The following is a 16,326-nucleotide window of genomic DNA, read 5'->3' on the forward strand; positions in this document are numbered from 1 at the left end:
TTTTTCAAATTTGTCAGGCTGCTCTGGATCCTTTGTATTTCCATATAAATTTTAGGTTTAGCTGGTCAACTTCTACCCAAAAAATAATCCTGCAGGGATTTTGATAGGCATTGTGGATCTATAGATCAGTTTGGGGAGAATTGCTATTTTAATAATTTTGACTCTTCTAATGCATGAGCCTGGAATCTCTCCATTTATTTAGGTCATCCTTAATTTCTCTTAGTGTTTTGTAATCTTCAGTGTACAAGGCTTGCTTGCACTACTGTGTGAAATTTACTCCTAAGCATTTTTTTCTTTTTGATGGAACATTTTTTTCTTGGTTTCATTTTTGGACTGTTCATTGCTATATATGTAGAACTACAATTGTTTTTGTACATTGACCTTGTTAAACTCATTTATTAATGCTGGTAGTTTTTTGTATATGGATTCCTTAGGATCATCTACATACAGGATGATGATGTCTGCAAATAAATATTGTTTTGCTTCTTCCTTTCAAATCTGAAAGCCTTTACTTTGTCCTTCTTCCTGTTTTTTCCCCATTATTGTGCAATGTTGAATAGAAGTGACAAGGGCACACATCCTTTCTTGCTTTGTTCCCAATCTTTTTTTTTTTTTTTTTTTGAGACAGAGTCTCACTCTGTTGCCCGGGCTAGAGTGAGTGCCATGGCATCATCCTAGCTCACAGCAACCTCAGACTCCTGGATTCAAGCAATCCTTCTGCCTCAGCCTCCCGAGTAGCTGGGACTGCAGGTGTGTGCCACCATGCCTGGCTAATTTTTTCTATATATATTTTTAGCTGTCCATATAATTTCTTTCTATTTTTAGTAGAGACGGGGTCTCGCTCTTGCTCAGGCTGGGCTCGAACTCCTGAGCTCAAACAATCCTCCCGCCTTGGCCTCCCAGAGTGCTAGGATTACAGGTGTGAGCCACCACGCCCGGCCTCGTTCCCAATCTTAAGGGAAAAGTATTTCTCGTTAAGTATGATGTTAGCTGTACGTGTTTTTTTTTTTGTAAATGTTGTTTATCAGGTTGAGGAAATTTCTTCTTCTAGTTTGTGGAGAGTTTTTGTCATGAATGGGTGTTGGATTCTGTCATGTGTTTTTATGCTTCTATTGAGATGATCATGTGGGTTTTGTCCATTATTATATTAACATAGTATGTGTAAGAGCTTTATTGAGACTAGTATACATACCATAAAGTTCACCTATTTAAAGTATATGATTCAGTGGTTTTTGGTGTGTTTACAAAGTTGTTTGACCATCCCCATAATCCAATTTTAAAACATTATCATCATCTCAAAAGAAACCTTGTACCCATTAGCAGTCATTCCCCATTCCTCTCCCTGCACCCCCCAGCCCTAGGCATCCACTAATCTACTTTCTGTCTCTATGGGTTTGCCTATTCTGGACATTTCATATAAGTGGAATCATAAAATAGTGACCTTTTAGGACTGGCTTCTTTCACATAGCATAATGTTTTTGACGTTCATGTTATCAGTATTTCATTCCTTTTTATTGCTGAATAATGCTCTCTCTTGTTTATCCATGCAAAAGTTGATGGACATTGGGTTGTTTCCCTTTTTTGGCTATTATGAATAGTGCTACTGTGAACATTTGTGTGCAAGTTTCTGTGTGGACATAGGTTTTTATTGCTCTTGAGTAGATATCTAGTAGCCGAATTGCTGAATCTAATGGGAACTCTTATATTTAACATTTTAAGAAATGCCACTGTTCTCCAAAGCAGCTGCACCATTTTACATTACCACCAGCAATATGTGAGGGTTCCAATTTCTCCACATCCTCACCATCACTTATTATTATCTGTCTTTATGATTATAGCTATTCTAGTGGGAATGAAGTGGTATGCCATTGTAGCTTTGGTTTGCATTTCCTTAGTGACTGATGATGTCCAGCATCTTTTCATGTGCGTATTTACTATGTGTGTCTCTTTGGTGTCTTTTGAAATCTTTTGCCCATTTTAAATTGGGTTGTTTGTCTTCTTACTGTTGAATTTTGAGAGTTCTTTATATAAAGACAGGTGTGGTGTTGGTATTTTTACTCAGATAAATGCTTGAAGAGAATTTCTCCTAGCCTCTGGGATTGTGTGTTCACTTTCTCTAGGTTTATAATTGTTAAAATGTTCCTCTTCACCTCTAGCAACAATTTCTGTTTGTCTCTTGTTAGTATAGCCATTCCAGCCCTCTTACATTCACATGTGGAAAAATTTTTAATTACTAATTCCATTTTTTTTTTTTTACTTCTTAGAAGGCTATTTAGATTTTCTGTTTCTTTTTGAGTTAGTGTTGATAATTTGTTTTATAATTACAGAATAACTACTACCTTTTTTTAAGGCAAGCACCTACCTGTGCTTTCTTTAATATTAGTAAGGGCAATTTATTTACTTATACCCAGACCTGCTGTAGGAAGATGTCTTATTATCAGGCAAATAAGACTGCAGAGATACTAAGTTCTTTAATAAGAACCACACTTTATGTCATTATGTTGCCCTTCATACTAAATGCATGTAATGGTTAGGCCGGGTTAACCAGAACAAGTCTCACTATGGTTCACAAATGTCAAGATGTTCTAATGGTGTGTAATGTGTTCATTATCTTTCAAGCTACTCTTTTTGCCATTCTACAACCTGTCCTACTTTAAGAAAATATCTTAAAAGAAATATGAACTTGATAGATAATGTAGAGAATGATTTTGTACATTAGAGTGTATGGGGACAAATTTTCTATATATTTAACAATTTCATCAATTCACTTTCAAATGCTCAGTTTGTAAAAAGCGCTGTAAGTTTTCTAGCAGCATATATTTAACTTAAAGCTAAGTTCAACCATGTAAGTATTTACCTTGGACAAGTGAACCCTCTCCCTCATTGTGTTCACCTCCAGTATTAGGTTATAAAAAAGCATGATAGTCTTAAAATAAAACATTAATATATTCCAATTTGCCTTTCTCCTCCAGTATTCACAATGTGTACTCAGTTTTCAGAATTCAAATGGATGAACAAGTGTAACTTTCAATAAACTAATACATTTTGCTTCCTGTAATTATTTATTTATGCTCTGCTCTGTTCAGAAGGATATCAGACCATTTACTAAGTTTTACAAGTTGTGATAAGGTAAATCAAAATGGGGCCAGAAAAGAAAAAATAGGTGTGGACACAGACTAGTGCCAAAAAGAAATCTAAAAATGCATACTGTAATCTATAACCAACACCCTCACTGCTGGTGGTTTGCAAGTACCGCTGTAAGCTTTCTAGCAGCCAACTTTAAAAAGAAAAAGAGGAATTAAAATTTTTATTTCAGTCTTCCTTTGATAAAAAGAACCCAGTTGTTCAGGTGAATTGCAGCTGATCTTGGCCTTAAGATCAGACAGACCTTTATCCCAAAGACCCTCAAAAGAGGATGTGACATCAACTTTCATAGCATTTCATTGTAGGCATTCAAATAAATGTTTGTTGAATGAATTATGGTACCCTTCAATGTAAGCTAGTGGCATTACATGAAAATGTATTTCAGCAAAAGCAATTTTGCCAAAATTGGAGGTACACAGCAGGCAGCAGGAAGTTGTGGTTTAGATCAGCGGTCCCCAACTTTTTTGGCAGCAGGAACCGGTTCATGGAAGAGAATTTTTCCAGGGGCGGTGGGGTGGGAGGAGGAGGAGGATGGTTTCGGGATGATTCAAGCGCATTACATTTATTGTGTGCTTTATTTCTATTATTATTACATTGTAATATATAATGAAATAATTATACAACTCACCATAATGCAGAATCTCATGCTGCCACTGATCTGACAGGAGGGGGAGCTCAGGTGGTGATGCGAGCCATGGGGAGCAGCGGTAAATACGATCAAGCTTCGCTTGCCGCTCACCCCCTGCTGTGTGGCAGGTTCCTAACAGGCCAGGGACCGTTACGGGTACCAGTCTGTGGCCCTGGGGTTGGGGACCACAGGTTTAGATAACTAGTTCACTGCTAAGTGTGGTCTAAGGTTATGTTTTAGAATATCTGGAGAACTGAATGGATTAATTCGTCTACTGATTATTCTTAAATGTTGTTGTCTTAATAAATATTGGCAGCAGTCCAGGCATGTACTCTGCTGCCAGCTAAGTACAGGCCTTGTCTTAGCAGCTCTCACAGCACATTCGTGTTTTTATCAGAACCAAGGAACCTGAAGAGGCCTAAATATAATCCCCTGTTTCCCTTTGTCCTGAGGCAAGCCGTGGAAGTTCTCAAAGGCAGGTCTAGGACTTTCCTCAGAAAATTCTTTTTGGTCCAGTCTAGTACCTAAAGAAATGAGTAGTTGCTTTCCTGAAGTGCTGTTCCTTGCAACTGAGTTAGTTCTAGCCTGAAACAAATTTAGAGCAAATATAACCAGATCTCTGCCTCAGCCAAAATAAAATCTTATTAAGGCACTCAGAGAATATTAAACGGCTTCCTGATGTAGTGTCTATAATAAACTTCCTGTGAAAATGTACATTAAAGTGACAAAAAAAAGCAAACTGGGATTCGTACTTACACCCAATTGAAAATTGAAGAATGTTGTTCAGTTGTCATTGTGTCACACTGATTGACTGGCAGGGTCAGTTGTCATTTGGACCTCACCTAATTCAAGATTAAACCACATCACCCATCTATAAAAGATTACTGGTCTTAATATTACTCTGTAGTAAGCCAGCATATATGCAGCTCATCTAAAGATGATATTCAGATCAAGTTAACTCAAGGAGCAATACTGTGTATCTTTTTTTTAATGAGAAAAACCAGTATGTACTGATGTGGAAAGATGTTGCAAAAACTTCCCCTTTGCCCTCTGAAGCTTCACTAAAAAAAACAACTGACAAATGGCAGATTAATACAAGAAAAGGCATACAAATTTATTAACATTTATTGGAGTCTTTTAAAATATATGATCTCAAAAAAAAAAAAAACAGCCAGATGGTTGATGCTTTTATACCATCTTGAGGTTACTGAAAGAATGGGGGCTTGGAGTGTGGCAAGACGGGTTAGCGTGATAAATCAGGTTATGGTAGCAAGACAGGTCCTGGGAGGGAGGGAAGAGGAGCAAAGGGGGTCTTATTACGTAGATGAAACCTGGCAGATGGCAGTCCACAGAGAGAATAGATGGTAAATGTTTCTTTCAGACCGCTGAAGCTGTCAGACTTTCAGTTAGTCTTGCCTAGATCTGGACAAGGGAGGGCCTCAGAGAAAGTCTGATTGCATCAATGCAGATTTTCTCTAGAAATGCAAATCTCCCCCACAAAAGATAGCTTTTCAACTATTTTTGTATTTTCAGCCTTTCTAAATAGCCATCTTGAAATATGTCAAGAAGTATATTTTGGGGGGAAATATTTTGGTTTCCTTCCTAATCTTGCCAGGGCAGCAAGCATAAACCAGGATTTGTGGTCATCCTACTCGTAGGGTTTTTCTATGAATCAAAAGAAGTCTTGCCTGTGAAGCACTTGGCATAGTGCCTGGCAGTATGAGCTCAGTAAAGGTTAACTATTACTGTCATTTTAACCCTCAGGACGTTTTCAGCTGCTTAGTCAGAAGACTACCTGTTCCTACCCATATTCTTAACTGTACTTTCTTGATGTAGGTTTTTTGTGAGCATCAATAATTGGAAATTCATTTGCATCCTACAGCTTGATCCATAACTACTTCCTGTTCAGTATAGTTGATGAAAAGACAAATAAAAATGGCATATAATATGCTGTAATTTATTAATAGATGGATTTTTTTTTTTTTTTTGGTGATGGTAAATGGTTGTCTGTGATGAAGAAAGCCGTAGCTTAAGTCCTTCTGTTGGTCATTTAAACATTGATTTCAGTAACAGACTTGCAGATAGCCAGGGCACAGTTTGGATGGAATGTGTAATAATAACATCATGATGTATTAATAACATCATGATGTATTAACATTGTATATGTTACTGTCTAGCAATAACAATAAGATTGCAATGGCAGGGCAGGGTGAGAGGGATGAAAGGTGGTCTTCTATGAAGATGGAACAAACTGTTCTAGGTCCAACCAAGCAATTTGATGTCTGTAGAATTAATAAATTACTAAGTAAGTTGGGTAAAAGACTCAGTTCAAAATGGTCTTGGATAGTTCTGAAGGCAGAGTCTTCTGCAAAGGCTTTATTTGAACAGCGTAAGTTTACTGTCAGCTGTGCAGTGTGAGTAACTGTTACTGGACCCCAGTCATAGTGGCCTGGGGTCTGCTAAGCCCAGACCCATGGGCCTTGTTTTGTAAAGCTGGAAGATACAAATCTTCCCAGTTTGAGATCATAGATAGGGCCCTAGTACTTCATTTAGCCCAATTTCTGTTTTGTGCAGTGGTGACCTATCGTCTGCCTGTAATGATGAGACAAGGCTGATTTTAGCTAAGCAGTGAGAAATTAAAGATCTTCTAGTTACATAAATACCTAAGAAGAATCCTTGCTTCCCCCATGAGCCCCACAATAGTTCCTCATTATCCTGCATAAGGCTTTCCTGTACCTCCAGCAATTCTTATCAGTAAGAAAATGAACCAGCTAGAACTGTTTTAGATTAACTGCTACCAACCGATGGTTCGACTTTACATAGTGCAAAAGCAGTACATATTCAGTAGAAACTGTACTTCAAGAACCCACACAGCCATTCTGGTTTTCACTGTCAATACAATAGTCAGTAAATCATATGAGATACTCACTTTATTATTAAAAAATGCATTAGATGATTTTGTCCAACTGTGGGCTAATGTAAGTGTTTTGACCATGTTTAAGGTAGGCTAGGCTGAGATATTAAATGTATTAGGTTAGGTATATTAAATGCACTTTTGACTTACAGTATTTTCAACTTACCATGGGTTTATCTGGATGTAACCCTATTTGTCAAGGAGCATCTGTATTTGACAAAAGGAGAGAACTTTGTCTCAAAACATCCAGGATGGAGTTTTAAATCGTCCTTAGCTAATAAAAAAATTGAAATGGAGTTATATAACCCTTAAGCTTATACTGCACTCTGTCCTCAGCACCCAGTCTTATGAAAGAGACTCTGTAACACCTGTGCCTAGGGTTGAACCCAGAGATGACTGGCAACTTTTCAGCCTAGAATATCAATGTTTGCCGGGCACGGTGGCTCCCGCCTATAATCCTAGCACTCTGGGAGGCTGAAGCAGGTGCATTGCTTTGAGCTCAGGAGTTCAGGATCAGCCTGAGCAAGAGCAAGACCCCATCTCTACTAAAAATGGAAAAAAGTTGCCGGGCGTAGTGGCACGTGCGTGTAGTCCCAGCTACTCGGGAGGCTGAGGCAGGAGGATTGCTGGAGCCCAGGAGTTTGAGGTTGCTGTGAGCTAGGCTGACACCACGGCACTCTAGCCTAGGTGACAGAGTGAGACTCTGTCTCAAAAAATAAAAATATAGAATATTGGCCAGGTGAGGTGGCTCACGCCTGTAATCCTAGCCCTCTGGGAGGCCGAGGCGGGTGGATCGCTCGAGGTCAGGAGTTCGAGACCAGCCTGAGCGAGACCCCGTCTCTACTAAAAAAATAGAAAGAAATTATCTGGCCAACTAAAAATATATATAGAAAAAAATTAGCCGGGCATGGTGGCACATGCCTGTAGTCCCAGCTATTCGGGAGGCTGAGGCAGGAGGATCGCTTAAGCCCAGGAGTTTGAGGTTGCTGTGAGCTAGGCTGATGCCAACGGCACTCACTCTAGCCCAGGCAACAAAGTGAGACTCCGTCTCAAAAAAATATATATATTTATAGAATATCAATATAATGCCAGCAAAAAGAACAGGGGAAGCTAACTGTAACAGCTGGCCCCCAGGGTATAGATGTGGGTGAGAATTCCTGTAACTTTACCCTGCTGTCACCAAATTCTTAGAATGAAAATAGTCATAACAAGTGTAGTTATTACTGTTCCATTCATAAGTGAATTTGAAAGGTTTAATTTCAATTAACACATGTCTTTCCAAAGCATGCCCACAGGGAAGAAGCAGTCTTCGTGTTCCATTGACTCCAAAAGGTTCCCGTGAAACGCGTCACCAATCCTTGAGTTTAGGTCCCTACAAATTAATAGCTCTGCCATGAGAAAACATGAATTAAAGTTTAAAAGATCAAAGAAATGAAACAATGTACTGAAAATTACCGCGGGTGTCTTGCCAAGGGAAATATATGCAAAACACGGTATCTCATTTGTTGTGGAACTAATCAAAATTAACAGGAAAAAGTTTGTCTCAGGAGTCAGTCACTGTCACAGTTCCTCTAGGGATGACTGAGGTAGGAGCAGTTGGTGTACTTTTTAATCTCTGCTAAAGTGTCTTCCTCTGGTGGCTAGAGAAATATAAGGCTCCAAATACATATATGAATGTTCTAAAATCCAGGGCTTTTTTTAAAATTAAAAACCCCCAAGAAAGCCAACACATCAGAGTCCTGACCATATTCCAGAAGAGGAGTCTTAACCATGTTTCAGGGAGTCTACCACATCTAAAAATATTCATGCTTTGGTCTTACTGGGGAATTGTCACCCATTGGGGCTGATAGTTTTCATCAAATTTGGGAAAAAGTGGCCATTATTTCTTCAAATATTTCTTTGTCCTTCCTTTTCTCCTCTTTCAGAAACTCCAATATTAGCCCACTGGAGGTTTCTCTCTGATGTTCAATGATAGCTCAATGATGTTCTTCTCATGTTTTAAAAAAAGTTATCCTCTTTTCCTTATTTCATTTTGGATAGTTTCTATTGGTGTACCTTCAAGTATAGACTGGTTAGGTACATGTCACCCTGGTCCCACATAAATTTGCCTAAGTAGTTGTTTAGCAAATTGTTCCATTGGGAGGGAAGCCTGAGGTCAGGGTGTCAGCATAGTTGGATTCTGTTTTCCAAAGTGGCTGCACCAATTTACATGCCCAGTAGTAGGGTATGAAGGTTCCAGTTTTACATTCTTGCCAACACTTGGTTATTATCTGACTTTCAGATTGTAGCCATCCTAGTGGGTATGAAGTGGTCTCTCGTTGTGGTTTTGATTTGTATTTCCCTGATAACTAATGATGTTGAACATCTTTTCTTGTGCTCATTGAGCATTTGTATATCTTCTTTAAAGAGATGTCTATTCAGATCTTGTGTCCATTTTTAAATCGGATTGTCTTTTTTATTATTGAATTGTAAGAGTTCCATATATATTCTAGATACAGGACTCGGATATATGATTTGGTTGTCTTTTCACTTTTTTGATAGTGTTCTTTGAAGTACAGGAATTTTTAACTTTGATAAAGTCAAGTTTATCTATTTTGTTGCTTGTGTTTTTAGCACTGTAAGAATCCACTCCAAATCCAAGGTCACAAAGATTTACCATGTTTTCATCTAAGAGTTTTATAGTTTTAGCTCTCAGATTACTTCAACTAAAATTAAATAAAATTTATTATTCAGTTCCTCTGTCACAGTGGCCACATTTCAGTGGTCATTTGGCTAACGAATACCACATTTGTCAGTGCAGATATAGAACATCAGAGCAGAAAGCTCTTCTGCACACACAAACCCATTCTTTACAGGAATACACTAGTAGAAAACGAGGTAAGGATTTGAACAGGTAGTTCACAAAAAAAGAAAAATTGTTCAATATTTAAAGAATCCCAAATTAAAGTGAGATGCTATGTTTAGCCCCCAAACGGACAGTTACTACCTCCTTCAGGTCTTGACTCAGAAGTCACTGTCAGGCTGGGCGTGGTGGCTCGTGCCTCTAATCCTAGCACTGTGGAAGGCCAAGGTGGGAGGATTGCTTGAGCTCAGGAGTTGGAGACCAGCCTGAGCAACAGGGAGACCCTGTCTCTACTAAAAATGAAAAAACTAACCAGACATGGTGGCACATGCCTGTAGTCCCAGCTACTCGGGAGGCTGAGGCAGGAGGATCGCATGAGCCCAGGAGTTGGAGGTTACAGTGAGCTATGATGATGCCACTGCACTCTAGCTGGGGTGACAGAGCAAGACTCTGTCTCAAAAAAAAAAAAAAAAAAAAAGTCACTGTCAATAAGGCCTTCCTTGCCTGTCCTATCTAAAACTTCAAACCCTGTCCCCTCCATTTCTTTTCTCTCCTTAGTGTGTACCATTAACATACCATATGTTTATTTTTCCTGTTTGTTATATGTCTCTCTGCCATTGAATGTAAAATCCAATGGTATTTTGCTCATTATTTATCATCCTACCAGTACCTAGAATAGTTTAGGATATAGAAAGTCATATATTTGTTGTTGTTGAGTCAAAGCTGACAGCGTATAGAGAAACGGGTACTCTCATACACTGCTGTCGGAGAGTAAATTGGTACAACCTTTCGGGAAGCAGCTGTGTAGTATATAAAAGGCTCAAAATGTGCTTGCCCTTTGACTGGCATTTCTCCTTCTCGGTTTTTATCATGAGGAAGTAATTAAGGATGTGCACAGAGATATGGCTGGGAGATTCAGCCACATTGGAATGCTTTCATCTGCAGTCAGGAAGACTCTTGAACTGACATATTGGAAGGAATGTAGATTGTTTTTTAAAATGTGGCAACAAAAACTATTTTTCAGATTCAGAAGAGATCTTCCTTTCTTTCCTAATGCCTTTGCATTTTAAAATTGTCTCATTACTTTGCTGACCACCTTCTTTCTTAAGCAAAACTAAAACTTACCTGTAAAATTTTTTTCCACAGGTCCCTTAATATGGACTTTGAAAATCAAGATAAGGAGAAAGACAATAATAGTTCTTCTGGGTCTTTCAATGGCAACAGCACCAATAATAGTAAGACATTTTATGTCAATTAACTTTTATACATGTAATTGTCTTTCTTTGATTCTTTCTATACCCCCCATTAATAATTTACTGGGTTCAAGAATTTATGTTTGGGCCGGGCGCGGTGGCTCACACCTGTAATCCTAGCCCTCTGGGAGGCCGAGGCGGGTAGATCGCTCGAGGTCAGGAGTTCGAGACCAGCCTGAGCGAGACCCTGTCTCTACTAAAAATAGAAATAAATTATCTGGACAACTGAAAATACATATAGAAAAAATTAGCCAGGCCTGGTGGCGCATGCCTGTAGTCCCAGCTACTCGGGAGGCTGAGGCGGTAGGATCGCTTTAAGCCCAGGAGTTTGAGGTTGCTGTGAGCTAGGCTGATGCCACGGCACTCACTCTAGCCTGGGCAACAAAGTGAGACTCTGTCTCAAAAAAAAAAAAGAATTTATGTTTGGCATAATAAAATCTAATCTCTATGGTATAATCTGGTCAATTTTGTTGTAAATCTGAACGACTGATTTCTTGTGTACTGCTTTTAACTCATGCCTAAAAGCTCGCTGCTGAGAGTCTTGGCTTCTTGAAGATAAGCAGGATAGATTAGTATCTGTCTACGTATGATTTGATTTAGATACTTTGAGGTTGATAATTTTGTAGATGTTAATCATAAATGTATATTCAGTGACTCTTAAAAGAGAGCTGCTTGAAGTACTTGTAAAACCTAAGTGTCATGAGTATCTTTCCTGATATTTAAGCTCTTACAAGAATGCTTGCTTTGAAGAAAAAAGTGTGCTATATGGCAAATATTTAACAGCATTTTTCATAAGTAGCCAAAAAAGTAGAAACAACCTAAGGATCCATAAACTAATGAATTTATAAATAAAAATGGTATATCCATGTAATGGAATACGACTTAGCATTTAAAAAGAATGAAGTACTGACACATGCTACAATATGGATGAACCTCAAACCATTATACTAAGTCAAGGAAGCCAGACAGAACATATTATATGAGCACATTTATGTAAAATTTCCAAAACAAATATATCTAGACAGAAAGTAGATTAGTGGTTGTCTGGGGCTTGGAATGAGGAGAACTGAGGGATCTTGTTGCGATGAAAATGTTCTAAAACAAGATTATAGTGATGGTTTCACACTTGGTAAATTTGCCAAAAAAAAAAAAAAAAAGTCATTGAATTATACATTTAAAAAGGGTGATTTTTATGGTATGTAAATTGTCTCTCAGTAGGGCTATAGAAAATTTGTGATGCTTATTACGGAAAGAGTTGAATTAGAAACAAGGAGACTTGATAATATTAACAGATTTATATTGAGTAACTACTATATATTCAACGTTCTGTTAGATATTTTGAAAGAAACAAAAGTACAAGGGCAATTCTTTTTTTTTTTTTTTTTTTGAGACAGAGTCTCACTTTGTTGCCCGGGCTAGAGTGAGTGCCGTGGCATCAGCCTAGCTCACAGCAACCTCAAACCCCTGGGCTTAAGCGATCCTACTGCCTCAGCCTCCCGAGTAGCTGGGACTACAGGCATGCACCACCATGCCCAGCTAATTTTTTCTATATATATTTTTAGTTGGCCAGATAATTTATTTCTATTTTTAGTAGAGACGGGGTCTCGCTCAGGCTGGTTTCAAACTCCCGACCCCAAGCCATCCACCCGCCTCGGCCTCCCAGAGGGCTAGGATTACAGGCGTGAGCCACCGCGCCCGGCCAATTCTTTAGAAAGAATTAGTTTTTAAAAAAAAAGTGCTAAGCAGAGATGGTAAATGACTTGGTATTTACCACCCTTTACCTGGGGCAGGTACTTTTTTTCACTGACCCTCATCATAGCCTCAGAATCCTTTTGAACAAGCCAGCTACTGTCAGTGGATCAGAGTAAGCTCTAGCGATGAAATCATTTTGACATCCATGTGCAAAGAGAGTGAAGAGAGAAAAGGCAAGTCAGGTAAGCAACAGTGGGTCAAATAGGGTCTCTTTCCTAGAGAAGGTGAGTTTGTCTTGAAACAGGGCGCTTGGGTGGGTGGAGAGGAAGTCATTTCAGGTGGGGAGAGCATATAGTAACAGGCACAGAGGGCATGATCTATAGAACAGGTTAAAGTTGCCACCTAATAGGAAGCAAATACTGGGGATCTAATAAAAGGAACATGGATGTTAAGTTGAAAAGAGATTACTTATAATCACTAGAGAAACTGAAATAAATATTAATACCCTATCAACCAAATTATACTTGCCCAGTTTTCACTGAGTTACCTGTGTTTCATTGTCCCTGGGATTGCAAAGTGGACATAAGGACAGTAAATAGAATCGTTTAAATATATAATGAGTCTTTTCTTAAACATATGAAACAGATCCTTGTGTGAAGTAAAATTCCATACTAGTAACTTACTAGGAACCAGGTAAAACCCAGTGCAAAATCTGGTTTTCAGATTAAATTATTACATACATAGTCATTTACTTTCTATCAACATTTTAAGCCAAATCACTTTATACTCCTGAATCCCTTTTAAAAAGTCCTGTGTTACATACCATTTTTGGAAATGATGTACTTAAACTAGATTATAAATCTGCTGTACATTACATCACAGAACCTAAGAGAAATCTACATATATATGTGTCTGAGTACAATTTTACTCTCAGATAAACAGATAAATGGCATGTCAGTCCTTAGGGTGGAAGGAAGTTAACTGGTAACATCAGTTTTTTATTTCTCATTATGAATCATAATCTAAAGGGTAGAATTCTTCTTTTTAGATGGTCATTTTCTTAAATCTACCTCCTGTGTTGTGCTCAATTATCTTTGACAACATATATTTCTTCAGTTCCTACTGAAGCCATGGATACCAAAAGGGACAAGGACAGATTAGGATAGAAAGCAGTCTGCTTCCACCTAATCAGGAAAAACATAATGAAAGAAACCGCCATTGCAAAGAAGGCCAGTACTTGATTATGGAATATAACATCATTCCAGATGCAAGGGATGGCATGGAAAACAGGATAAATTTATCAAGAAACAAATAATAACAGCCAGAAAGATGAACAGGGACACCAACAGAGATCTTCTAGGTACTAAAGAGAGTGAAGTTCAGAATGGTTAACAATTAGAACAATTGAGGGGAAAGTTCTAAGAAAAGGAAGATTTGAATTTAGTTTGAAAGATTTTGGCAAGGGTGTTTTGGACTGATTGAAGGAGAAAGTGACATGGTAGAGGTTTTTAAAATACTGTAGTTGCCTACTTCCAAAATAGTAAGAGTCAAGGAATTTGTGAAGACACATGAGAGTAGGAAGAGGTGTTAGGTGTAGGCCAACATCATTGGTGGAAGGCCAGGGATGAAGGGTCACTCTGTGATTACATGCTTTGACTATATCAGAAATAATTGTCCTTGATTATAAAAGAAGCTAGAAGAAGTGTTAAGTGTTGACAGAGGATTAGATGGGCCACATGAATCAAAGTTTGCAAAAGGAGAAATCACTTTATAATTGAATATTTCTCCTTGCAGGGTTCCCTAGAGTATTTGAACAAAAGAGGAGGGAATTATTACTTCAGGTTATGGTCATACTCCACCTGTCTGGGCAGCTCTGACCACGTGGAAGTAAGCGGGGAGGGTAGAACAGGCCTACCCGGAGGTATGGCACTCAATTCATTAGAAAGCAGGAAAATGAAAATCAAAACCCTGATGAAAGAGCACTACACACCTGCCAGTATAGCTAAAATTTAAAACCCTCATCACACTAAGTGTTGGTGAGGATGTAGAACAACAAGAAAGAACCCACTTGCTCTACTGGAAAGAGTGTAAGTTGGCACAATTGCTTTGGAAAACAGTTTGGCATTTTATCTACTAAAGGGGACAATATAAACCCTTGGACCCAGCAGTGTCGCTTCTAGTCATACGCCGAACAAATACAGGCGCATGTGCATCAAAATTCATATACGAGAATGCTCAAAGCAGCATTATTTGTAAAAACAAAAATTCGGAAACAACACAAATGGTAACCATAGAATGGATAAGGAAATTTTAATATATTCATACAATGCAATTGAGTGAACTACTGCAGTTACATATAACAGCATGGATGGTTCTCACAAATAATGTTGAATGAAAGAAGCCAGATCAAAAAAAACACGTACTACATAATTTACGTATATGAGATTTTTAAAATGGCAAAATAAACATTAATGTTTAAGGATACATGCTTAGGTGGAAAACATACATCATAAAAGCCAGGACAGTGTTCCCCTTTTCGGGGAAGACGGAGTAGTGACTGAGGAAGACACAATGAAGCCTTCTGGGGTTGGTCTGTTTCTTGACCTGAATGGTACTAGATATGTGATAATTCACTAAGCTCTACATTTTTGTACTTTTCTTTGTGTGACATTTCACAGTAAAAAAAGGTTAGAAAGTGGCAGGGAACGTTCCCTTCAGGTCCTCTGATTTCCCCAACCTTGTTCTAACTCCTGTATCTATCCCAAGAAGCCTATATAGAGCCCCTCACCCCACATCAATCCTTCATTTAATTAGTATTAAGTGGGGTTGTTTGTTTGTTTGTTTGTTTTTTGAGACAGAGTCTCACTCTGTTGCCCAGGCTAGACTGCCATGGCATCAGCCTAGCTCACAGCAACCTCAAACTCCTGGGCTCAAGCAATCCTACTGCCTCAGCCTCCCAAGTAGCTGGGACTACAGGCATGCGCCACCATGCCTGGCTGATTTTTTCTATATATTTTTAGTTATCCAGTTAATTTCTTTCTATTGTTTAGTAGAGACGGGGGTCTCGCTCTTGCTCAGGCTGGTCTTGAACTCCTGACCTCGAGCGATCCTCCCACCTCGGCCTCCCAGAGTGCTAGGATTACAGGCGTGAGCCACCACGACCGGCCGAGACATACATCTTAATCTCCCTGCCTAGACTGTAAACCCCATAAGATCTGGAAATGACTTGTTTTTGCAATCCCTCCTATTGTTTACTATATAATAGATGTTCAGCAAATATTTAGTCAGAAGCATGCTTGTTGCGTGGAGGTGCAGAATCAGTAATTTGCTTAACAATTACCAACAATACACTGGTGTATTGCTTAATGTCTGTTCCATAACCAGACATATATTTAGCCTGTAGCTGCATTCATTGAATGCTAAAAATAATGTTACTGCACATAATTTTTAATTTCCTTGCCTGTTATGTTGATTTTGGCTTTAAAAATAATGCAACTGTGCTTGCATTATTGCATAAGTCTTCCCAATTATGGCTGCTCTGTTTTGTTTTGTTTTTAAGTTATTGGAGTTTGGCTAAAATTTCTAATTAATTAGCTCCTTCCCCTTCAGGATCTTTATCTCCAAACCTTTAGGAAGTGCAGTACTGGAGTTGTGTATGTTGTGTTAAGTAGCATATTGCCAGCAACTAAAAGAGCTTTACTTGCCCTGTAACATTGCCTCCTGGCTTAAAATCTGTGCTTTCAAAACCACAACAAAAAAATCTGTGCATTCTATCTGATATTCTGGAAAGGTGATTTGTATTGAGTTTTGTATCTTAATTGCAGACCAATTTCTAAAATTTAGATTATAAATG

The 16,326-nt window shown here is 38.5% G+C and overlaps 1 protein-coding gene across 3 annotated transcripts in view; it reads left to right on the top strand.

The window, feature by feature from the left end:
* SPPL3 (signal peptide peptidase like 3) overlaps positions 1 to 16,326 on the top strand; it is a 118,887-nt gene that overhangs the window by 84,004 nt on the left and 18,557 nt on the right. For 2 of the 3 annotated variants that reach the window (XM_045534659.1, XM_045534658.1), the window contains exon 3: positions 10,675 to 10,763. In XM_045534659.1, coding sequence (XP_045390615.1) covers positions 10,675 to 10,763 — 89 coding nt within the window. Of the gene's footprint in view, positions 1 to 10,674; positions 10,764 to 12,673; positions 12,716 to 16,326 lie in introns of those variants that run through there. The other variant, XM_045534660.1, reaches the window with a different exon arrangement.

The sequence above is a fragment of the Lemur catta genome, chromosome 21 (genome assembly GCF_020740605.2).
Source record: "Lemur catta isolate mLemCat1 chromosome 21, mLemCat1.pri, whole genome shotgun sequence".
In the NCBI taxonomy this organism is placed as follows: domain Eukaryota; kingdom Metazoa; phylum Chordata; class Mammalia; order Primates; family Lemuridae; genus Lemur; species Lemur catta.